This window comes from Anser brachyrhynchus (genome assembly GCF_964034855.1).
Source record: "Anser brachyrhynchus genome assembly, chromosome: 21".
NCBI classification, from domain to species: domain Eukaryota; kingdom Metazoa; phylum Chordata; class Aves; order Anseriformes; family Anatidae; genus Anser; species Anser brachyrhynchus.
Genome location: NC_137714.1, coordinates 5,041,079 through 5,064,762, shown reverse-complemented (window position 1 = coordinate 5,064,762; position 23,684 = coordinate 5,041,079). Strand labels below are relative to the sequence as shown.

Genomic DNA, 23,684 nt, shown 5'->3' with positions numbered 1-23,684 from the left:
GGAGATGTGGTGACTGGTAAAGTTGAGACAGAAAGCATGATGCAGCAAAGCCCTGGGATTTGCAAGGTGCTTGCTGGGAAGAGGGAGCAGGGAAATGAGAAGGGGAATGGCTGCCCTTTGGGAGAGGAAGGAACCAGAGCAATAATATATCGTGTATAGGTGTTCTGCAGGGCAAAGCTTTATAAAGAAACAGGCAATGAAATAGTTACTTCTTCTGTCCAGTGCCCCATCTTTTGCAGGGAGCTTCTCCTGGGGAGTCTCCTGTGATTCAGACTAGCCAGCAATGCTGTAACGAGGTAAAGCTGGGGATGAGCTTGGCCTGACAGCCGTACAGTGATCTGGCAGATTGCAGGAGCAGTGCAGATTTGCAGGCAGATGTGCACCCAGAGACAGCTCACAGCTGGCACTGCGCTGCAGGCCTGCTCTGGCGCCCAGCGTTTGCATGCGCCCTCTCCTGCAATGTTGATTTGCTCCCTCTTTGGCCTAAGCACTGGCTCAGCTCTCAGTGTCTGCCTTGCTTTTTCAGCGTGACAGGTTGCTGAGGTTTTGTAGCACCTCAGTGGGCAAGGTTTGGTGAGTATTTATATTGCTTGGCTTCACAGGATGGAACCTGTAATACCCTTACCGATGGATTACCCAAGCATTTTGCAATGATTAAGCAGCTCTTGCAAGTCTGCATGAAGTAAGAGGGTAACAGTGCCCTTACTGCAGCTGGGTAAAGCTGGAGGTTAGGGGACGTAAGAGGAAAGGAGCAGGGCATCCTATTCACAGGACTGGACTCCCTGTCCCATTCCTCTTCTAGTCATGGGTCTTGTGTGAACAGGTCAGGTCCCCATGGATTCACGGTATTCTCTTACTTCTCCCCTCAGCTGGTGGTGCAGGCAGGTCTCTTTCACGGCAATGAGATGCTGTGCAAAATGGTGTCAAGCTCTGAAGTGAACGTGTGCTCGGAGCCGGTGTGGAAGCAAAGGCTGGATTTTGATATCAACATCTGTGATCTTCCCCGCATGGCGCGGCTCTGTTTTGCCCTCTATGCTGTCATCGAGAAGGCAAAGAAGGCACGCTCCACCAAGAAGAAGTCCAAGAAAGCTGTAAGTAAAGCCAGCGCGGGACCGAGCCAGGCTTGCCAGGGCTGGAGGGCACGGGACACCAGTCTGAGCCGAATGCCCTTTGCTTTCTGATGGCTTTGTTAATAAATGAGCTTACAGAATGACCGCCAGTAACTTCCCCAACAGGAACAGGAAACTGAGGAGTGGCTGCCTGTAGGAAAGGATATTTTAACTGTAATTTCTTCTCCAGAAAGACTGTTAAGAAACATACCCAGCATCTGAACACATACAAAAAAGAATCATTTGTGTTAGTTTCTCCGTTTTGCTGTTCCGCAACTTCCTTGTTTCATAGTTGAGGTTAAAACCATCTTCTGTGCTGCATCTTCTTTCTAGTAAGCTCTTTCGTGCAAGCGCATGGAGCAAATTAACAGCCAAGAACGGGGAAGAAAATGAGGAATGTAAACACTGGTTGTAGCAAAGCTCTAGGTGAGATAAAATAAAAGTGCAGGACCTTTGGGGTTATTGTTCAAATGCTGCAAATTGAGGATGGAAAGTGTCAAATCACTTTGGAAGCTCTTGGTTTGAGCTTCTGAATCAGAGAGGTAGTGATATTTCTCATTTTCCTCACCTCTGTTTCAAAACTTCTAACCCATTAATAACAATAATTCAATAACTAAGAGTAGATCTAAGTGCAGTCTGTAATTGAATTATTGTCTTCCTGGTCTTGTAACTTAAGTAAGCATGATGCCTCTAGCTCTTTGCATGCGAGGACTTTTCTTTGTGAGCAGCAAATGCATCTGTTCCTCTGTAAATGATTTTTTGCAGCCATAAAAGCACTGTCACCGTGCTTTAAACAGAGGATTAGTCATGTCACCTTTACTAGAGTACAGAGAAACGAGGGACTGACAAATGCGATCACAGAAGATTTTATTAAGTCTCGGTTCTGCCTGCTCCTCTTCACTGCTGGGAGGTTTGCCGAGCTTTGTCGTGTTGACATCAATAGGGCTCTCGGGGTTACAGTGCATTAATATCTGGGGAGCAACCCAGGAGTCCTGATGGACCAGCTTTCAGGTTGGAGACTTGAGGCTGGAAACATTTTGAGGCCAAGACAGGGAACAACCTTTTTATTGTTTGTTTTTTTACTTAAGAATAGCAGAACTCCAACTCTTGCTGGAGGCTTTTCTTGAACAGAATATCTGATTCATCCACAGTCTGTGTTTTTGTGGTCACACAGGAACAATTTTCAGTTTTGAAGCAGTCAGAAGGAAATTTTGCTGTTCTGTTTGATAAAACAAAACCAGTGCAGTTAGCTGAGTTGTTCATGTTTGTTCTGGTAATGAGGAAAAGTGGTTGCATTCAGGTGAGCTTTTAATGTGAAATCACAGTATTTACTGGAGCTGAGCTTCGTAGAAAGGGAGTTGTCCACATCTTCAGGCTGCAGCTCTGAGTGAGGTGTCCAGATCTCGTTTGAAACGATTGGTAGCTGGAAGTTCCACTCAAAGTGCACTCTGATTTTTTATTAGATTAATTATCTTTTTGCTCATAGTACTCAGAGGTTAACTACATGCGTGTTGTTTGTCTGTGTGGACTGTCCACAGCAGATAGGTAGAACTAAATCATTTACGACCACAAAAATAGGCGAGCCTGCAGCCTGGCTGGGGTGAGTCAGAGTGTTAATGTCACCGGTTGGCTTTCGGTGTTTCTGTAAGTCATGCAGGAGATATTTCTGTCCTCAAGATGCTGAATCGTTGCTCTGCTGGACTTTATCCACCAAAAATCTTGCCTAGGGTTCTGGCAGGCTCTGTGCAGTGACTTGATGTCATTTAGTTAGAAATTTAGTCTGTTAGACTATTTCATTTAGTCTGTTAGAAAAGGTTATTACTGGTGGTGATGTTGTGTTTGGCTTTTCCCTCCGGTCTGAAAGCTGATGTCTCAAATAGGATTTTACTGAAGATGCTGAGTCTAATCAAATTGACACCAAGGTTTGTGAGAGGCCACTTGGAAGTGATTCATTTAGCTGCATTAGGGAAAAATGCTGACTATGTTACCTCCACCAAGTCTTTTGGTGTCCCTTCTGGAGAGATCTAGAGATATATTCTCTAGAATGTATCAGTGGGACAGGAAAATGCCTCAGTGGGGATCCCTTTCAGTATTACACGGTTTGTGGGTTGTCTCACCAGAATTTTGCCTTGCAGCCTCTTTGCAAGTCAGTCTCTGTGCCGGTGTTCACTTAAGCCTTGGTGTTTTCTGAGCAGCTGGGTGAAATGCTGGTTTTGCTGAAACTGTTAAATGAAGTCAGCTGTTCCATTCGGGGAACCCGAGCACAGGAAATGTTAGGTCATTTATGGGATATGCCTGTCGGTTCTAGTGGCGGGGAACTGGGTTGGAGCACGGAGATGGATTCTCTTTCCTGACCGTGTCCCAGTCACTTTACCTGCTGGAGTCCTTCACCCCTGAAATGAGACTGGCTTGTGTAACTGGGTTGATTTGGGCTTTTGGGAGGTTTTTTTGGGGTGCTTTTTTTTTTTTTTTCCCCTCTTACTGCTGCTGTGTTGGGATTGGCGGGGTAAAGTTTGTCATCTATAGACAGACAGTGTTCATTACCGTACAAAGGATTCAAGCCCTTTCTTCCCGTTATCAGACACACTTAGCATTCTGTATCATTTTCCCAGGTCATGTTAACCGCCTCTTCCCCATTTCAAAATTGAGGCTCTTTGGTCTCCCCTCAAGCTGTGAAATATAGGAAGGATAAAAGTCAGCTCCTTCAAATATCATTGAGTGTAGAGTTGTGTGGCCTTATTGGACTCTTATTGGACACTTATTGGACATCTGCAGCTCTGCTAAACATTGAGTGATGAAGCTTTAAGCATATTTGTGGGGAGTGTTTGGTGCCATTCAGCATTACAAAAAGGACCCTAACTTTTGGTAAATATCTGAATTTGATGCTCTCTTACACTCGAATTTTAGGAGAACTTAAAAGGTAGGCAGCAGGCATCGCCACTTGGGGTGGTGAATTCTTTCCAGCAGCTCTTTGAGGGGATGCCTGTGCCCTCGGCAATGGAAAGCTACCTGCCTGCAGCATTCTGCTTAGCAATTTGCTGACTCGGAAGAACTTTTTATCCCTGGCTATTGTGAGGGATTTGCTTTGCATAGGGATATCTCTTTCTTGTTCTGCTCTTCCCTTCCCTTAGCTTTTGCAATTACAGCACCCTGATAAGTTTCTTTCTTTGCTTTCCAGGACTGCCCCATCGCCTGGGTGAATGTCATGCTCTTCGACTATAAGGACCAGCTGAAAACGGGGGAATGCTGCTTGCACATGTGGTCCTCCTTTCCAGGTACGTCAGGAGCTAGCTACCGTGTTTTTCTGTGTCTTCAGCCCCCGCCACAAAGATGGGACCTGCCCTGAATCCTCCATTGCTTTCCAAGGGGTTGTAGGAAGGGCGTACTGGTGCTGCAGTAACTCTCTGTGCTAGCAGTTCCTGTACCGTACTCTGTATTGTGATGGCACCTAGAGCCCTGCCGAGATTAAGGCCTCATTTTACCTGGCATTGCACTCATGACATAAGAGGTTGCTGCTGTCCTGCAGATACCATGTATATTTTGGTTGTGAGAGGTCAGGAAAATGAAGCGACCTGCTCAGGGCCATGGAATGACCACTGACAGAGCTGGAAGCAATTCTGTGCTCTGCTTTCTGGACCAAAGCTTCGGAAGATCAGGATTCATGGGTTATGTACTTTGTTTTTCAGATGAGAAAGGCGAACTTCTGAACCCCATGGGCACAGTACAATGCAACCCCAACACAGAAAGTGCAGCATCCTTGGTCATCTGCTTCCCCAACGTTGCATCGCATCCTGTGTATTACCCATCATTTGAGCAGGTAGGGGACATGGATGCTTTTTTGGGAGGCACAGAAATACCCTAGCTTTTTAGTGCAGGAGCATGCAATATCACTGTCTCTTGGGTGGCTGCTGACAAAGACCGGGTACAAACTCATTGAATGGATATTGTTAATTGAAAAAATGACCTTTTCTCTTAACCTCTACTGGACCTTTGAATAGTTTTTCAAGTTGAAAGGAAGTACTAAGGTACAACACTGTCATCTATGAGCATTTGTTTGCAAATGGGTTTAACTGAGCTGCCTTTAAACTGCAGGCAGCACTGGGCTCTATAGGAAAGAAGAGGAATAAGGGGAAATGAGTGAAAGGAGATAGCTCCCTCCCTTTCAGCACAGAACGATAACATACTGTGTGGTATGAGAATTTTCCATCTGTCACTGCAACTGGCCAGACTTTTAATGTGGAAGAAGAAATGTGCCTATTGCAGGAAAGAAGGAGATCTGCTCTGCCAGGGACATACACACATTCTCATCCATGATGCACGTTCTGGCTCAGAAGCTTTAACAGATTGTGCCAGCATGCAAGGCGCCTTGGGCAGTGCTGTCTCTTTGGCAAGCACATGCCAGTTGTAGGAACCTGGAGTGGCTTGTGGTAGCCTGGAGTTCAGTGACCCAGCGCCCCATACATGGACCATGTGGGTGTGCAGTTGTGCTGTCCTTGGAGGAAGAACTCATCCCTTGATTCTCATCCCTACTGGGGAAAGGGCACCATGGGCCATTAGGCTACACCTCTGAGCAGAGGTTCCACTGAGTACATTACCTACACCTGGGCTGTGAGGGGTGATCCCCTTCTCCAAAGGTAGCAAGTGACTGGTCTCTAATGCAGCAGAAATGCCTGAAGTGATGGCAAGGTGGAATTAAGAAATGAGGACTCTGTATTTGTGTTCTAGCTGCTGGAGCTGGGGAGGAATGGAGAACCACCCCGCGCTGCACCAGAAGATCCAGAGGAGGTGAGTTTCTGGCATCAACTGTTTGGGTATGTACAGGCTACAAGCAAGCCTAGTTTCTTAGACCAAGTCATGTATTTCCATCTTGCCCACAAACAGCTTTTTTTCACCAACCTGGGTCATTCCCCAGTCCTACAGGGTTTCTCTGAGCTGAGCAAGCCCTTTGGCTTGAGGCTGAGCCCTCTGTATGCTCTTTTCTGTGATTCCCATGAGCAGAAGCTGCAACTGAAGGAGATACTGGAGCGGAGGAGCCACACTGAGCTCTATGAACATGAGAAAGACCTGGTGTGGAAGATGAGATATGATATCCGTGACCAGTACCCACAAGCTTTGGCAAAGCTCCTTATCATCACCAAATGGAACAAGCATGAAGATGTTGCCCAGGTGAGGATGCTGGGGCTGGCGGTCATGACACATGTAGTGTATCTTTCAGTGTCTATATCCCTCTGTTATGTTCGAGAGGCCACTTTAACTAGGGATGTTTGGCAGTGCCCCTGTGCAGGCAGGATTGGCATCACTGGAGCTGAGCAAAATTTTCTGTTCTGTCCCAGTTGCTGCGAACACCTTTGTATGCTGAGTGGTACCCAGCTGAGTTGAGCTTTGGCTCTGTGCGCTGTCCCAGGCTCATTACTGACCAACAAGGTAGTGCTTATTCCCTCTAGAAAGGAGGAAACTGGAGGCAAGAAAAAATTATCTCACAGCCAGAAAGAGGATCTGGATTGGATATTCTTAATTGCTAGTCAGAGACCAGCCACAAGCTACTGCAAGGGTGTCAGTGAAGCTCTTGCACTGAGAACTTCAGATGTCAGGAATGGTGTCTGTGCTGTTCATCCCTCCTCACTTCAAGAGCTTTTATAGGAGCTTCTGAAGATCCCCTTTCAGTCTACATTGTTATGCTGCAGAACGGTGCTTTTCCCAAAAATTGACGGTATTTGACATGGTTTCTGCAAGCTGTCTCTGAGGCATCTTTAGTGACTGAGATAGAGGGTTCCCCCTGGCCCCACAAAGGATCTGCTTTTCTATCAGTAAATTTTTAATGTCTTAAAAAACTTGTTCCCTTTTTGCTCTTTTTTTTGCCCTTACAGATGATTTCCCTGCTTCAGACCTGGCCAGAGCTGCCTGTCCTGAATGCCTTGGAGCTGCTGGATTTTAGCTTCCCTGACCGTTACGTTGGCTCCTTTGCTATCAACTCATTAAAGAAGCTGACGTAAGTGTTCAGCGTTAGGGGATGTGGAGCCCCTTTCTACATGTGTTTAGGGTTGCTAATAAGGACTGTGAATAAGGCCGACAGTCCTTTCTATACTGTTTTTGTAACTACACTCATCGCAGTAAAGATGAGGTGGTCTTTTATTTTGCCTTTCTGTCCACAGAGATCACGAATTGTTCCAATACCTGCTGCAGCTTGTCCAGGTGCTCAAGTATGAATCCTACTTAGACTGTGAATTAACCAAGTTCTTGCTGGATAGGGCATTATCCAACCGTAAGATAGGCCACTTCCTGTTCTGGCATCTCAGGTAAGAACAAATGTTTTAGGCTTTTGCTCAGTAATAAAGTGAGATGAGCATTTACTGGATTCCTCATTGCACTGTGAAATAAAATAGCAAGCATGTCTGTATGTGTGGATGCAGATGCCAGGGTATTTATGTAAAGGCTATTAGCTGGCCTTTACCTAAGTGTCTTTCGCTAGAGCATGAATGGGATTTTCTTCTTGTGGTTACAAATCCCCAGGAACTGCTGCTTTTTACTTGAGAGACTGAATGAGGTTTATTCAATGAGGATGTGACATTTTTTGGTTGGTTTGGGATTGTTTTGTTTGTTTGTTTTCCCAGGTGGCAGGGAGGGGAGGAGTTTTGTTTGGATTAGGCTCTGTATATCTACATGCCTGGAGTTGAAATTTACTTTGGACATCCCTGGCTACCTGGCAGCTCTGAGCCATAGGCTCTGACCTGTCCTTACTCCTCAGCTAATCTTTTCAAAGGAGTGGTTAACTTTTTAGTCATTGAGAAAGCTGTCTCACCACTTCAAGCAATACTTTTTCCACAGCACCTTCTGGGGAGGGTGTTTTTTTTTGTTTTGTTTTGTTTTGTTTTTCTCTCCACACTTCTTTCTGGCATGAATGGGAGAATTAGTCACTCGCTGTGGTGAGTCAGTTTTGCTTTAACCTCCCTTCTTCCTCTAGGTCAGAAATGCATGTCCCTGCAGTTGCCTTGAGGTTTGGCTTGATCCTGGAAGCATATTGCAGAGGCAGCACCCATCATATAAAAGTTTTGATGAAACAGGTAAAAATTGCTTTTAGCCATAAGGTTGACATCCCTCTTGCTTGGAGCTTGTTCTCAGCTGTTAGTTTTTTCAACTTAAAGTTATCAGTAATACAAAAAGAGCCTTGCAACTGCTATATTGTTTTTGGCATATCCTATTATGAGCCTGGAGTTCCCCCATCACATGCGACTTTGCTCATCTCTTACTCACCCGTACATATCCCAGACTACAAGAGGTGTCTAGAATGGTTTGAAATGTTCAGACTGCTGTTATTAGATGAGTTGAATGAATTGTCATCTAGTAGGCGTTGCTCAAAATTCTCTGCCTGATTTGGAGCAGTGCAGTCTTTCCTTCAGTTGCCATGTGGAGGTAATCCTGGTCATTGCCCACTCTTTAAAATTCTTTTTTATTATTTGTCAAGGCTCACTGCAACCGCTTCAGAAGTGAGGGACTCCTGCATACATGAAGTCAGAGCTAAGACGTGCCCACAAACAAGTGCTGCTTCCATTTGCAAGCTGAAGCGGTGCTTTTGCATAACCAGAACTCCCCAACAGCCTTACAGGGCAGGGGCTAGAGGACTCATCCTCATGTCTTCTAGCCAGTGCACTTCATGCCTTCCTCTGGTGCTTGATGCTGTGCATCATCCCTGATATTTAGGACAGCAATCATTACCTTGCAATACGTTTGTGCCCAGCAGAATATCCGTAACTGATTATAGGTGTCCTTAAGCAGACAGTACAAAATTCATTTTGTTGTAATGTGTGAACTGCTACAAGTTGAGGAGAACGTAACCAATACAAGCAATGTTTGCATTGCACAGTGGATTTTTGTAGTTTTTAAACCTTTCTCCAGGTACTTCCTATTTGTTAACCCTATTTCGTGTCTCTATTTCTTTGCAGGGAGAAGCACTCAACAAGATGAAAGCTCTGAATGACTTTGTTAAAGTGAGTTCTCAGAAGGCCACCAAGCCTCAAACCAAAGAGATGATGCATGTGTGCATGAAGCAGGAAACTTATCTTGAAGCACTTTCCCACCTCCAGTCTCCCCTGAATCCCAGCATTATCCTCGCTGAAGTTTGGTAAGCAAGATAGCTGCAGCTCTTCCTCCCTTTGTGCTGCAGGTTTTGCTCAGCAGGAGAGCCAGGTTTGTGGTTACTCTGAGGCCCTCTTTGCTCATGGGTGGCACATGGTCGTTAACAATGCTGGGTGCTGTTGAATTTGCAGTTTAGACGGCTGCTTTTTTAATAGGTAGAAACACTGATGGTAGTATTTTTATTTCCCCTAGTGTGGATCAGTGCACCTTTATGGACTCCAAAATGAAACCTTTATGGATTGTTTTTAATAATGAAGAGACAGGTGGAGGTGGAGTGGGTATCATTTTTAAAAATGGAGATGGTAAGTCTTTAAAGGATGTGCTTTCATAGGCGTAATAGTCTTACATATTTATTGTGGTGAATGGGCCTAAAAATGGACCATTAAGATTTTTTTGTCAATAAGGACCATCAGTGTGTTTGAGGTTTTGGACAGTAAGCTGGAGATGTAGTAAACTCTCCTCTGTATTTCATAAAACTTTAACAAAGTAGTACCAATTATTTATAGCTGGATACCCTTGCAAAGTAAAATGTGAGGTCTGGAAATGCTACATCAGTCCAAACCTTGTAGGGTCAGAGTTGCTCCTGCTCAGTTGTGTCAGGGAGATGTTTTCTAGTTTAGTACTATGTTGTCTGCTATGGGAAGAGCTTTGGCAAAGTGAGGTAGCATTTATCTCCATTAGATCCCTTAACTCAGACCTGATTACACTACAATACTTTATAATATTCCTGAACTACTGAACGTTGCTCTGTGATGATGTTCTCTGCTAGCAAGATGTAGCAAGTGACAAACGTGGCAAGGGCCCCCTCTAGCAACCTCCTGCAGGGGCAGAGCAAGTTCAACTGCAAAAGAACAAGAGGGGAAAATGGGAGGCACTCACAACCCTTTCTTCCTTTGTAATGCTGTGTAGATCTTCGTCAGGACATGCTGACTCTGCAGATGATCCAGCTGATGGATGTTCTGTGGAAGCAGGAGGGCCTGGACCTGAGGTGAGTAACATGCTCCCTGTTGGCCTGCTGCAGTGGTAGGTCAGGTGTGGTGAGAGTGCTTTACCTGCAAGCGTGTTTTGTCTCTGCCAGGTCTGTCCAGTATTCTGTGAACAGCTAGTCAGGTTTTATGGTGCCGAGGGTAGAAATGCAACAAGAGGTGGGAGAGAGAGCTGGGACGTCAGAGTCTCCCAACTAAATGAACTGTGAAGGAGAAGGGATGCAGGCAGTTCTATTTTAAGTAACACTCTGCAGCTGTTCCCACACAGCAAGGTTTAGGGAAAGAAGTATGAGGACTGTAATACAGTCCAGGAGCAGAGGCTGTGGAAATTCACTGATAGCAAGCAGGTGTTGATGATGTATGTTGTTACTGGACCTGAAGTTCAGGGCTGCTGCTAGAAACAGAACTGCACAGCTGTTAAGTTAGGACGTAAGTGGTATTGGGCTTAAATCAGGCTCTTTCACCAATTTCCCATTAAGCCTTAGTTATGCTGCATGTGTCGCTGGGAGGCTATCTGTACCAAACCAGTGCTTGGTAGCTCTGTCTTCTGTGCACCCCAGCTGCAACCTGCCCTTAGCACATCTGAAGCACTATAAGGTGAAGGTAGGTAGGCCCTTAGGAATACTTCTGCTGGCTCAACACCCTGAAGAACTGTGGGATGTTCCTTGATTCCAAACATAAAACATAGGCAGAAAGTACTGTTGGAATTTCCTCTACCAGTATGCTTTTGATATGGGAGACAAGGGAAAGCTTGAAAGTCAAGACACCCCAATTGTGGGCAATATTTCAGCGGAAGGGTTTCTTTCATCTCTGCAGGATGACCCCTTATGGCTGCCTCTCCACAGGAGACAAGACTGGGCTGATAGAAGTAGTCATGCATTCAGATACCATTGCTAACATCCAGCTGAACAAGAGCAACATGGTGGCCACTGCAGCTTTCAACAAGGATGCACTGCTCAACTGGCTAAAATCCAAGAACCCAGGGTAAGCGGGCTTGACTTTTACTCAGTGGTGCTTTACTGGTTTTTTCCTCCCCCTTCAGTTACACGTATTTCCAAGCTGTCCTGCAATAGCCATGGCTGCTCCACAGCATAGCGCACTAGAACGCATTATAGGGATCTTGAACAGAAATGGAGGCATTTGGGTTACTGTTTGCAAGCTTTTTTTGACCTTCAATAGCTTAAGGTAGCACTTGTCACAGGCTGGATCCAAAGCTTGGCCTTCCCCTTAGTCCTGTTACTTTCTTGAGTAAGTAGTCAGTGTGGTAAGAGCTGGAAAAGGAGGAGAAAGAGCAATGCCAAAACTGGAAGGTGAAAGAAGAAAACAGCAAAGCAGCTGTGCAGCTTGGGGGTTTAGCAGGCACAGAAATAGAAAGTAGAAAATATCAGCCCTACCCTGCTCAAACTCCGAAGGTGCTAGCAGGAATCATTCAAGAACCCCAGGTGGTGTTTTGGATCTGTGGAGACCTAGAAATGAGTTAATACCAAGTCATTTTAGCTGAGACTGTGGACAGAATCTTACCCAGGCCTTTCCAATTACGGACAGTTTTTACTGCAGCTGGTTTTTGTGAAGTGAGGAGGGGCATACTGACTCTGGAGTACGCTACAGAAGGTGTAATTCAGGCACATAATTCCCTTACCTTCTCCTGCACGTCTGCATGGGGGAAGCTATAACAGCAGCGTTCCCAGCTGTGAAGTACTGCTGTTCAAAGTAAAATTTCATTTCAATCTTTTTCTTACCCTCTTTAGTGATGCATTAGAACAAGCTATAGAGGAGTTCACTCTGTCCTGTGCTGGCTACTGCGTGGCAACATACGTGCTGGGGATAGGCGACCGGCACAGCGATAACATCATGATCCGGGAAACTGGCCAGGTAAGGGGCTATGCTGCTGCTGGAGAGGGGCACGAATGCTACTTAGCAATGGACAGAAACATCCCAGTGCAGTCCTACCGCTAAGGAATGTACCGCCCCTTCCAGCAGAGGCAGACTGGACAACCAGTCTCAATAGCTTCTATCACTGAGAGGGTAAATACAGTCTTATAATTTGAATACGCTTCTGGAAGTGTCAGCAGCCGCCAATGTAATATCTTATCAGGCTGCTGTTAATACCCACTTTGAAAGCACAGTGGAACAATTCATACATCTCAGACCTATAACTGTCTGCAGATCCAAACCTGAGCACTGTACTTACCAGTCTGAAGACTTACTTGGCTTCAGCAGAATTACAAATCGCTTGCAGTTGCTAGATAAGATCCTCCGTTACTTGCCCAAGATGATATTTTTATAGTCTTTCTCCTAGATTTTTTTCCTTAAACAGTTGCATATGGTCAGTGTGGTTTTAATTTCACCTGTACCAATTCCTTTACTTCTCTAGTGTACAAGAATAGTTATTAGAGTTTATATTATCTTCTCTTTGAAATACAAAGGACAAAACTAGAAAAAAAAAGAAAATACTTCTTCTAGTAGAGCATGGACTAAATTACATTAGTAATATTCTGGTAGAGGGGAAAGTATAAGCTGTGTCTCTTGTTTAATCATGAATTTTACAACGCCTGAACAACCTTGTGCTAGCCACTGCAAGGTTAGTCTCCTACAGATCCAGCAAAGTCAGCTAGTTAATGGTTGAAAGTAAGAAATTAGCTGCTGACATTTGAGACTCCTGGCAACAGTTTGCCTGCCTGTATTGTTTCTGTGTAACATCCCCCATCGCTACATCTTATTCCCCTAAATCCAACCAGTCATGGTCATAAAAACCTACTAGCGCCTTTGTTCTGGGATCAGTGCAGGGACAGAGCCACCACGTCATTCACTAACTAGCCACTAACCTTTCTCCCTGGGCTGTGATTAGCAGCAGCTCTTATCTAGGATTGCTTCTTCTCACCATATAAAAAAACAAGCGTTGGGGAGGAAGCCTACAAAGCTGTTTCTGCAGAGTAGGGGGCCACTTAGCTGTTTGTCCACCTGGGGGAGCTGATGCCCTGCGGTATGCAGCCGTGGGTTTTGTATATGTTCTGGGGTTTACAGTAGCTCTGTAAATTCGCCATAATGCACAAGGTTTGGCACATGATCTTCCTTCCCGTCATTGCACCGGTGATGAAACAACTTCACTGTACTTTGTATTTAAAAAAAAAAAAAAAAAAGTGGCTGTGGTGGAAAGCCTTACCTGAACAAATAATGTTTTGTAGCAAGAGGATGCCTTATTTCCACAGTCTGGGACTGCAGACTGCACTGGTGGGGTAAGACACCAGCCCATCATAGTTAGTTGTCTTTCTGCTCTTCCTAGTGACACCCTAATGCTTTTAAAATGTATTTCCAGCTATACCAAGTACGAAAGAGCTAAGTACCTTTTCTGTGCTCTCCCACCTCCAATTACACTGGAGGCTATCTTGGCAAGTAAATATTGCCTCTTTCCCCAAAGGAAAACAGTCCCCAATGGAACAGGTCAGTTTTTTCCCTCCCAAAATCCTATGGTCAGTATCTTTTGAATACAGTAACCATGAAGAGAGGTTGGCTAAAAAGTACTATTCTGAAAACAATTTTTTCCTTATTTCCAGCTGTTCCATATTGATTTTGGTCACTTTTTGGGGAACTTCAAAACCAAATTTGGTATTAATAGAGAACGAGTTCCTTTCATCTTAACCTATGACTTTGTGCATGTCATCCAACAAGGAAAAACTAACAACAATGAGAAGTTTGAAAGGTAAGTGTTAGCAGTTAAGTGTTAGACTTCAGCTTTTTAAGCTTTGAATTGTCACAATTTATTTCTAGCAGTGGTACGTAGCCTATAGCTGTTAAATCCATCAGTGCAGGCAGAGCACACAGGCTCAAGCATGACCCCTTACCCTTTGCCTAGATTAGATGGCTCTGAACTGGCTTTTTAAAGTGACCAAGTTAAGTAGTCAGTCACTTACCTTGTAGCTGTCAAATCTCATTGCACAAAATAGAGACTGTAGCACTTGAATCTGCAACTGTTGTAGTCTGTGGTCCCTTGTCCAGGTTCTTGGACTGAGGTTTGTGGCTGTGGGGAGTACATCCCTGGACTAGATAATCCAGTGCAATCAGATATTCCTAGCTCTTGCTAAATGGAGAGCTGAGGAATTTACAAACATTAGCTAGTCCATTTGAATATACACAAACAAGGTAAAGCAAATAAATAATGTTTTAGACAAGGTGAAATGACATGCTAGTCATCAATGCAGACAGTAGGCCTCAGACTAATACCTAGTCTTGCTTTATAAAATAGTGTATCTTGCAGTCTTCAATGCATTGCCTCACCTTCCTTTCTGAATAGATTCAGAGGTTATTGTGAAAAAGCCTATATGATTCTGAGGCGCCATGGTCTTCTCTTCCTGCACTTGTTTGCACTGATGAAAGCTGCTGGCCTGCCAGAACTCAGCTGCTCTAAAGACATTCAATATCTAAAGGTAAGAAAAGCAGAGCCTGGATACAGTTGAAAATGAATACCTGATCGTGCAGTTTTGTGAAGAGTTGTAGGTCACAGTGGAAGTTTCTTTGAAGGAACTGAACTGCAAAAACCATGAGTAAATGTCCAATACTTACATGCAGGTGTCAGAAATGCAAGGTACTGGTGCTCAGGGAAGAATTTCATCAGATTCTTCAGCACAAAAGGCAATAGGTACCTGGTAGAACCAGCTTGCAGGCTAAGACCACACAGAACTCTTTTGGTGGAGTATCACTTCTTGTTCTCAACTTGCCTCTTACATTATAACAACCTAGCTTTGTCCATCTGAAAGACAGTAGCTTTGTACAAGAATAATAAAAAAATTATAATGCTTCCCTAATTCTAAAAGCTAAGAGTAGGATGCATCTATTTATCAGAATGAAAAAATGTGCAGCTATAGTAACCATTCAAAACAATTATTTGGATACTTGTTCCCTACACAGTGCTCCTTTCAGTAGAGTAATTTCTGAGCAAGTAAATATTTTAGCAGTTTAGCCAGTTGCCTGGCTAAATTGTTCAGTTGCCCTTTCAGTAAGGCTACACTGATTTCTGTCTCTTACCCTCAGGATTCCCTAGCTCTCGGTAAAACGGACGAGGAGGCACTAAAGCACTTCAGACTAAAGTTTAATGAAGCCCTGCGAGAGAGCTGGAAAACCAAAGTGAACTGGCTAGCACACAACGTATCCAAAGATAACAGACAGTAGAGCAACTGAGTCAGGCTGCACACTTGCTCCGAGAGAATGTAATGCCACTTGCACTGAATCCAGCCATTGTAGACTGTTTTATAAAGACTGATGAATGTTGCTGTGTTCAAGATCCCTCACCTGCATTCCCGGAGGTCACACTTTTCTGCATGACTGAAGATTGTTGGACTGTCGTCAGCTGCCTAATCATGCCTGCTCTAGATCTTTGGGGGACAAGGGGCAGGCATGAGGCAATAAAATTACTGCACACAGTGAAAGGTAGGTAGATGTACTGTATCCTTAAGAACTTGTTAAGCTTCAAATACATCTTCTAATGGAAGAGTTCAGGCTGTCGTAACATCCTTTAAAGTCATTAAGTGGGCTAACGTGTCTATTTTCTTGACAATTCAGCTGAACGCTGGAAAGCTACTATCCTATAGCTCTTGTATTATAGCTGTTCTTGTAGGCCCCTACCATTACAGCTCAGAGGCTTTAACTCACTACGTGATCACTCCTTCTAGCCTGTTGCAGTGTGCAGCAAGGTAGGTCAGTCTACATCACCTCTGAAACCTACTTGGGTGAATTGTTTTACTCTGCAGTGTGACAGGGAAAAATATCCATACTATTGTATTACTATCTCTCTGCTTCAGAAGCCAAAGCATTCTGAAATGGAACTGGAGTCCACCTATTGCTGTCTAAAAGCTAATGCCACAAGAACAGGCGTGGGTCAGCCTAATGTGGGTTAGGTACATTTGTTTGCTTTCCTAAATCAGACTTCAGTTCAACCTCAAGCCGCTCCTGGATTTCTGTGTTTTTTCTGTTTTTAAGCCTGAAAACATTAAGATTGCATTTTGAAAATTGGCAAGTAATTGGTTGCTACATGTACCTCCTGTTGGGGTACATTAGAGCTAGTTTGCCACCTGGCTTCCCTCTACTGCATGCATGCAGGGCGCTGGCCTACACCTACGTAATCACTAGGATACAACACTGTAATCCAGTGTCAGCTGGGACAGATGGCACCATTCTGTGCTTAAGTTATTTGGCCAGTCTGCCTTCCTGTGTAACGATAGAGGAGTGCCAGATGAGTGGGTTTAACACTGAAAAATTACTTACAATAACTTGCATCTCAATTCATCTTACAAATTTGTTCTTTGTTCTTTTCCAACATACATCCTGCTCTCAACTAAGGTACATGACTTTTTGTCTGTTATTAGAGCTGGGGTGCAAAGACTGTCTGTATGGGGTGGCGCAGCCAAAGAGCAAGGTGCAGCCGTCTGTGCTGGTACCTACAGCTGGACAAACTGTTCCAGCCTTCTCCTGCTCTCACTGCTGCCTACGTCTCTCTCCCAAGTGGAATCTCCTCTCCCACAAGGTGCTGTTGTTAATCATGTATTTCTACTCCTGTGTCATATTTTTGTTTCCAGCTAGCATCCTCACCTGGTGGGCAGTTCTGAGCACTGGTGTTGCAAAGGGACAGATGAACAAGAGCCACTGCTGTCCCTCTGTGCCTCACATGAGCACAGTGAGGTGCATCAAGCAGGCTGCAGCCTATGGGTCATGCTGGAAGATAAGTGAAGTAGTCTGGTTAGTATCTCCTTCCTTTAGCAGTTCCCTGAGGTGCTTTCTTTCCATTTCCCTGTGTTCTCCACAACATCATGTTCCTATGAAGGTGCTATCATTCCTACCTGTTAAGGAATGACAAAGTCATTCCATTTTCAAGACATCACTAAAGCTGAATCAGATCTTTGATTGTACGCCCTTAACTAGGTTTAACAATGCTAGATGATCTTTCAAGGTCCCTTCCAATCCCTAACATTCTGTGATTCTGTGAAATACAGGCATTTCATATTGTGTTTCCTAAGTGACAAGAAATCCAAGTACTGTCAAACAATGGTCTACTCTCATATAAATTTAGTTTCCATGCCTGGTTTGAATTATTTTGCCCAAAAATTACACAAAAACAGCCAGTTTCAGACAGAGGCTGAATTGAACTGTTTATTCTTAATAGATCTTCCCTATTATGGGGTAAATTTGATTCATTATTGTTTTTGCATCCAGCATCTAGGTACAACTCATTCTTGACTTTTAGCTCTTTTTAAAACCAGGTACTCCTAGTACTTCAAAACAAACAAAATGCTTCCAGATAATGCTAAGTCCATTGCTTTTTAAAAAGCACAAGTTCAAACATAACTTAGTTATGCAGCTTATGAAAGATATACTGCCTTAAAGTAACTTCTACCTCTGTAGAAAGTACAAGTAGATATTACGATGTTTAGTATGCATGAAACAACTTTAATTAAAAAAAAAAACACCTTTCTTCATTGCTTTTATATACAAACAGATGATACCAGATGATTGATTAAATGTAACATTGTGGCTCATTTAAATTGTTTTACGGACTTAAGGTTTCTTTTAATGCTATGAAGTCTATTCTATACTGTTATATATATATATGTGGTATAAACCAGGTTGCTTCTCATACAGCACCTGTTTCCAGAAGCAGCAGTTACAGAGCAGACAACTGCTTTTAACTTGACACGATCCTCACTGATCCCCTTTTATTACACCTTTCAAATGATGCTGTATGTAACTGAGATTTGGCAGAACATTTCAAGATAGAACGGTATGTGCCCTTGTAATTGACCCAAATTATTTATTACACAACCCTCTCTAACAGTTTTTCAGCGTATTAAGTAATATTGAAAGCTTGTTTGCAGCTACAAAAAGCAACCGTTGTGCTGTACTTTCTCTATGTTACAGACCCTAGTTATTTAGCTAGAACCTAAAGCCAGGCTTTGTATCAGCCCATAGCTATGTATTTGACTTAGAACACTACGAAATCAACATCGGATAAATGCGTACAAACTGACCCTATCTTGACTGGAGACAACACTCTAGAACTGCTGCTGCTTCTGGAGATTAGACTAAAAGAAACTTCAAATGGTCTTTGACTTGTTCTCTGTGAAAGGAATACTGCCATACAGTATAAACTGCTTTCACTGATGTGGTTCCCAAGTGTAGTACATTCCTCACTGTTTTCTTGAACTGAACAGCAGTCAGTGGTCTCAGGTTTCAAACTAAATCTTAAAGCAGTGGATCTATATTTGTAAATATAGTATTACAAAGCTGAACTGTTTAACAAATTATGAGAGTAATCTATCTGACATGTTTTTAGCTAATATTTTAAGTATTATAAGGATACTTTTCAGTGCCAGGTTGTATAGCCTCTTGCTTCACAGGCTAAAAGGGTTTTAGGTGTCACAAAGCAGCAGTAGGGATACGCTCATCTCTCTTACACCCAATTAAAAAATTCAAGTACCTTAAGGACTTGGACAAATGCAAACATTTCCACGGGGCAGCAGATTACCATGTGTCAGATGCTCTATTACAACTGACAGCGAGCCTGTGCTTTCACAGGCACATTTTTAATTAGGCCACATCCAAGTTGTGATGCACTGCAATCACAATGGAAGGGAACAATCTAAAAATCTGTAAATGTACATGCAAATCTCTTACACTGCCATCAGCTGAAATCCAGGATCCCATCTGTCATATTGTAGAAAGGCAGTCTTACCTAGCAGGTTCCTTGGTCACTCTTAGGTTCTCTGTTCGCAGGCTCGCAGCAGTTCATACCTGTTTTTACAGAAGTACAAAGCAGCAGTGGCTCATGTCATCTGTCCTTCAATCGTACAAGTGCAATAAAACAAAGTTGTATCAGCGTAAACTGCTAGAACTGAGCAATTCCAAAGGTGTTTCTCAGTTCAGCACAGTTTTAGGTAGGTTTTGTAGTCTAGAAAGTTGACTTACCTACAAGTAAGAACGTCCATGAGTCAGTGAGTGGACTTCCTCCCTTGTACTCCACTGGAATAGCCTTTAATGAAATTCCGATGGCTGTATTGGGTCAGCAAAGAGGCTTTTGTTGACAAAATTGACAAAACAGCAGCTCACCTGATACTTCCCAGCAAGTTGAATTGTACCGAAGATTAAAACTTAAAATTACTTTGAAAAATGTTACATTTCACTGTAAATAAGTAACTTCTGATTTTATAAATATGCTCAAAGTGATACCCCTTTCTACTTCTATTTATTTAGAGATGTTTTTGTGATTTTTTTTAACTGTACAAACAGACTGTGCTTATTCTGTTGCCTTTAAAAAAAGTATTTTTTTAAGTCAAACCATGGTTCTGTAACAAGAGAATGTTTACATGTTTAACTTTTCAGTTGTTTTTGGTACATGTTTTGTACGTCAAAAAATAAAAAAAAGATTAAATTGTACACCACGATGCCCCAGTCCTTCTGTGCTTCAAAGATCAATGAAAATAAAACTGGACTCTACTACTAGGCAAACTAACACACAGTTAATGTAACTTGACCCAACTTCATTAAGAAATAAATGCAAACAACCTTTAGAACCAGAAATTTATTGTAGCTTATAGACTTTCCAAACTGACCTGTTACCAATATACACATCTGAAAGTTATACCCACAGTGGCTACAAACTGCATCAAGACGTTTACAACCTTTCAGTATTACCATTAAGTCATGATCAGTTTTAGTCTAAAATACAGCAGCTACAGTGACAGTATATGGAAGGATAAGTCTTCTACACATTAACACAGGACAACTGTCAGACATAAGTTAAAAGTTTCCCAGTTTACTTAAAACTAGCAGTTATATTACCACATAAGTAGTCAAAACCATTTCCCCATTTTAGAAATCTAAAATTTTACATTAAAAAAAAAAACAAAAAAACGGTAAGCTAGTTGTGTGGGTTCTCTCCCCTGCTTCCAGGTCCATCTATTATTGTAAAAGGCACTCCACAGAGTCAAGTGTTACCACCGGATAAAACCCACCATTAGATCCCATTACACACATCAGGAGGCAAGATGTGCACTAGGTGAGAATAGGTCTGCTCTGAAAAAATCAAAACTACAGAACACATTTGGATCAATCTTTATCTTTTTTTAAATTATGACCCTTTTTCTCCCACTCCTTTCCCACCTTTTGGCTTGCTTGTTGCTCCTCTAGCAGGCTTATCCAGTGCAACATTTCCCTGCTGTGTACTGTCAGCCACTAACTAACCTGCTATCACATGCATGGTCTGTGCATCTAGAACACAGGCAGATTACGTACAAGATCAAAAACTGAAACTTTGCTTACCGTGCTGAGGAGTGAATGGAGTCCTAGTTTCCTGTTACAAGCAAAACAAGTTACTCTTTAATCCACCTCCAAACATAAAATAATCAAGTAAGCAGATATTCATTATTCAAGGCTCTGCATAGGACAAATACAGTTAAATGAATAAGACCTGCCTTACGAAAAAACTAGCACTCTCCACCATGGGGTCATAACTTACTTTTCGTACCTTTCAGTCAGTTCTTTAAAAAAGTCCTTTGCAATTCCAAGTTAGAACTTTGATCGGAAACAACCAAAATTAGCCATGACTTGGAATAATATTAATGTGATTCCCAAGGTTTTCTGGTTGGATAATTTATGCTATAGTTTCACCAGCAGGAAAACACAATTACTAAGTGTAAACAAAGGCTTAATACACCAACAGTCCAAGTTACTGTACAAGGAGCTACAGGGAATGAGCAGGAGTGTGGTTAATAGAAATGGTATCAGCTATGCCCCAAACCCTCCCATTCCCAAATGCGAAAAACTGAACAGTCAAATAAACTAAAAACCTATCTATGTAGACTGGTAGCCAAGGTGCGCAGGTACACAGGTCTCAGGCTTTCCAGCTTCAGTTACCAATGTAACAATCAATCAACTAAACAAACAATCTGTCCTGCCAGCAAGATGAACAGACCATCATTGTACTACAGGCAGCCTCACTGTAATTAGTAGGTGCTGTGGCAGCACACCACAGCACCAGCACACTCATTTGTCCACCATCCAAGTAGTGTTTTTCTCCCAATAACTTAAACAGCCCTTATGCTAAAACTTTACCGGAAAAAATAAAATAAAATAAACCCAACAAACTGTATTAGGCAGGGCAGTTGGGCAGCTGAACCTCTGCACAGGTTCCAAAGAGCCTTTACAGTTTCTCACAAGCTTGTCTGTTCCCTCTGCAAAAACAAAGGATTGGAGGAAAAGAAGAAAAACAAAAAAGAAAAACCAGAGTGGGGCATGAGTGAACACGGCAGTCAAGGCCAATGACACTGTTTTACTGAAACATCTACACTAGAAAACTGTGCCCGTGCTCCTGCTGCAGTAGTATGAGACTTGTATTACTTCATGCTTCATGATTTTTTTTTACTTTAGCATGTTTTATACCCCAATCCCTGTTTTCACTACCACAAATGACATAATTACATAATTCCAATATATTTACAAAATATTAAAAAGTCTGTTAATCTTCTACATATTAACCTCATTCTGCCACTTTACACATGCACTAATTTGGGAAAAAATTAAAAGAAATCAACAGGCTGAAATGATCAGCTTTACCCTTTGTCAACAAGCAATCTTTGTATCTTTCAGAAAGACAAAAAGGAACAAAGCCATATTTGTTTCACAGAGCAAAAAAAGTTCAGAAATTCATGTGCAATGGCTACAGATCTGCAGAGTCACTTAGCTGAGATGACATGAAGAAAAAGTGCAAGGTGGTTCCTCACATAGTGTAAAAAAATCCAGTCACTGAGGCATGGCTGAGGGAAAAGAGGTGCTAACTACAATTCTAGAAACAGCATCAGGAACTAGCCGACATAACACAAACACTGGGATGTGTGTTGGTTGAATCTACTGGCCAGAATGATTTTTTTTTTTTTTAAACACCATGAATCCTTGGGAACAATGGAGTGTATTACAGTGGAGTCTTCTAGAGCAGAAAGAAAGACAAAGGGAACAGCTAGAATCAATAACTGAGGGTAGAGTCATCCCATTCCAGCTGTTGCTGTCTATTAACATTCTGTTGGTCCTCCTCCTGCTCTCCTTCCTCTTCCTCACTACTTTCAGACTCTGCACTAGTGATGTCATCTTCTTCTCCATCTTCACTTTCTTCCTCCTCTTCCTCCTCCTCTTCTTCACTGCTGTGTTGATCCTCGTAAGTCTGTTAAGATAGAAATCGGCTGTTGATATCATACTAGCCAAAATTCCCTTTATTCTTTTGGATTGGGCACAAAGTACTCTTATTGAGAAAGAGCTATTAATTCATTACTGTTTTCAGAAGTTCAGCAGTAATCAGGCAACCAGAAACCAAAGCTTAAGCTCTCATTAAAACAGCTCTTCTTGTTTTGTAACATTTCTATTAATCCTGTCACTCCAAACTAACTCATAAGTATGGTCCAGTACTTCAAATTCTACTGGAAAAATAACTTTCAGTAAGATTACACAAATAACATTAAGGTTGCACATCTTGTTTCTGATTTTCCAAAATTTCAGATGTTAAACACAGCAGACAGAAACGTCCTCAATACAGACAATGTTTCAACAATAAATTTTTACAACTTTGGGAAAAAAGCTGATTGTCATTAAGGTAGTGTGCAGCATGATAAACACCAGTGTTAAACACTGATCTGTAAAACCTGATTCAAGTGATTCTTGCCCAATTACGTATCACAAAGCTACAGCCCATGCAAGATTCCAAACGTAACTGTTCTTGGGATATGTCACTTTTGGGCATCTATTAAAAACTCAGTGTCTGTTCTCTCTGTGTTCTACGGTTGTTTTTGCTCTACTACTCTGTCTGTGTACAGTCATACTGGTTACAGCTGGAAGAGGGATTTTTTTGTGCAGTGCTGAGACACCACTCTGATTTACCTCCATAGGGTTCACAGTGATGGTCAAAGCAGAGTCATCCCAGTCCATCTCATTTTCCTTTCCAGTGTCCTGGTCACGCATCGTTCTCTGATGTGCAGCTCGGATTCGGAACACTCCCAGAATAATCATAAAAACCAGGAAACTCACACAAACTACAATCACAACAGTGGCTGTGCTTGGAACAACTGCAACAAGAAAATAAAAGGAGTTTCTCAGATGATACTGATAAACAACTTTTATGTAAAGCTAATAACTAATCCTCCGTTCCCATCACCTGCAAGAGGGAAACGGCATTATACAAATATTGTAGGTAGCTACACAGAGGCAGTTTGTATAAGGCCACTAAAAAAGTCAGTGGGAGAATCAGAAACAAAACTTAGTTCCTAAGTATAATTACATCAATCTGAAGGTCTGACAAGACATGGAAAGCAGATTCTACCACACAGACTCTTCTCTAATACGCTTACTTTCCTTCCTCTCACATCCTACCCCCAGGTCAAATTTATGTAATTAAAATAGAAAGGGCAGATACCACGACTCATCAAGG

General features: G+C 42.6%; 3 protein-coding genes across 15 annotated transcripts in view; 1 reads left to right on the top strand and 2 right to left on the bottom strand.

Moving 5' to 3' along the window:
* Positions 1-21,348, top strand: part of PIK3CD (phosphatidylinositol-4,5-bisphosphate 3-kinase catalytic subunit delta) — a 48,977-nt gene extending 27,629 nt beyond the window's left edge. For 5 of the 6 annotated variants that reach the window (XM_080563675.1, XM_080563674.1, XM_080563673.1 and 2 more), the window contains 16 exons: positions 870-1,091; positions 4,288-4,384; positions 4,796-4,926; positions 5,835-5,894; positions 6,108-6,275; positions 6,977-7,098; positions 7,262-7,405; positions 8,071-8,170; positions 9,050-9,228; positions 9,435-9,544; positions 10,152-10,230; positions 11,045-11,212; positions 11,977-12,100; positions 13,783-13,928; positions 14,520-14,652; positions 15,257-21,348. In XM_080563675.1, coding sequence (XP_080419801.1) covers positions 870-1,091; positions 4,288-4,384; positions 4,796-4,926; positions 5,835-5,894; positions 6,108-6,275; positions 6,977-7,098; positions 7,262-7,405; positions 8,071-8,170; positions 9,050-9,228; positions 9,435-9,544; positions 10,152-10,230; positions 11,045-11,212; positions 11,977-12,100; positions 13,783-13,928; positions 14,520-14,652; positions 15,257-15,394 — 2,121 coding nt within the window. In that variant the 3' untranslated portion in view covers positions 15,395-21,348. The remainder of the gene's footprint in view (positions 1-869; positions 1,092-4,287; positions 4,385-4,795; positions 4,927-5,834; positions 5,895-6,107; positions 6,276-6,976; positions 7,099-7,261; positions 7,406-8,070; positions 8,171-9,049; positions 9,229-9,434; positions 9,545-10,151; positions 10,231-11,044; positions 11,213-11,976; positions 12,101-13,782; positions 13,929-14,519; positions 14,653-15,256) is intronic. The other variant, XR_013941308.1, reaches the window with a different exon arrangement.
* The window catches only part of CTNNBIP1 (catenin beta interacting protein 1), a 92,142-nt gene continuing 88,236 nt past the window's right edge, over positions 19,779-23,684 (bottom strand). The window contains exon 9 of the mRNA XM_080563709.1: positions 19,779-20,564. The gene's annotated coding sequence lies outside the window, so the exon portion shown is untranslated. The remainder of the gene's footprint in view (positions 20,565-23,684) is intronic.
* Positions 19,779-23,684, bottom strand: part of CLSTN1 (calsyntenin 1) — a 55,451-nt gene continuing 51,545 nt past the window's right edge. For all 8 annotated transcript variants that reach the window (XM_080563678.1, XM_080563682.1, XM_080563680.1 and 5 more), the window contains 2 exons: positions 23,138-23,322; positions 19,779-22,427 (listed from right to left, as the gene is read on the bottom strand). In XM_080563678.1, the coding sequence (XP_080419804.1) occupies positions 22,233-22,427; positions 23,138-23,322 (380 nt within the window). In that variant the 3' untranslated portion in view covers positions 19,779-22,232. The remainder of the gene's footprint in view (positions 22,428-23,137; positions 23,323-23,684) is intronic.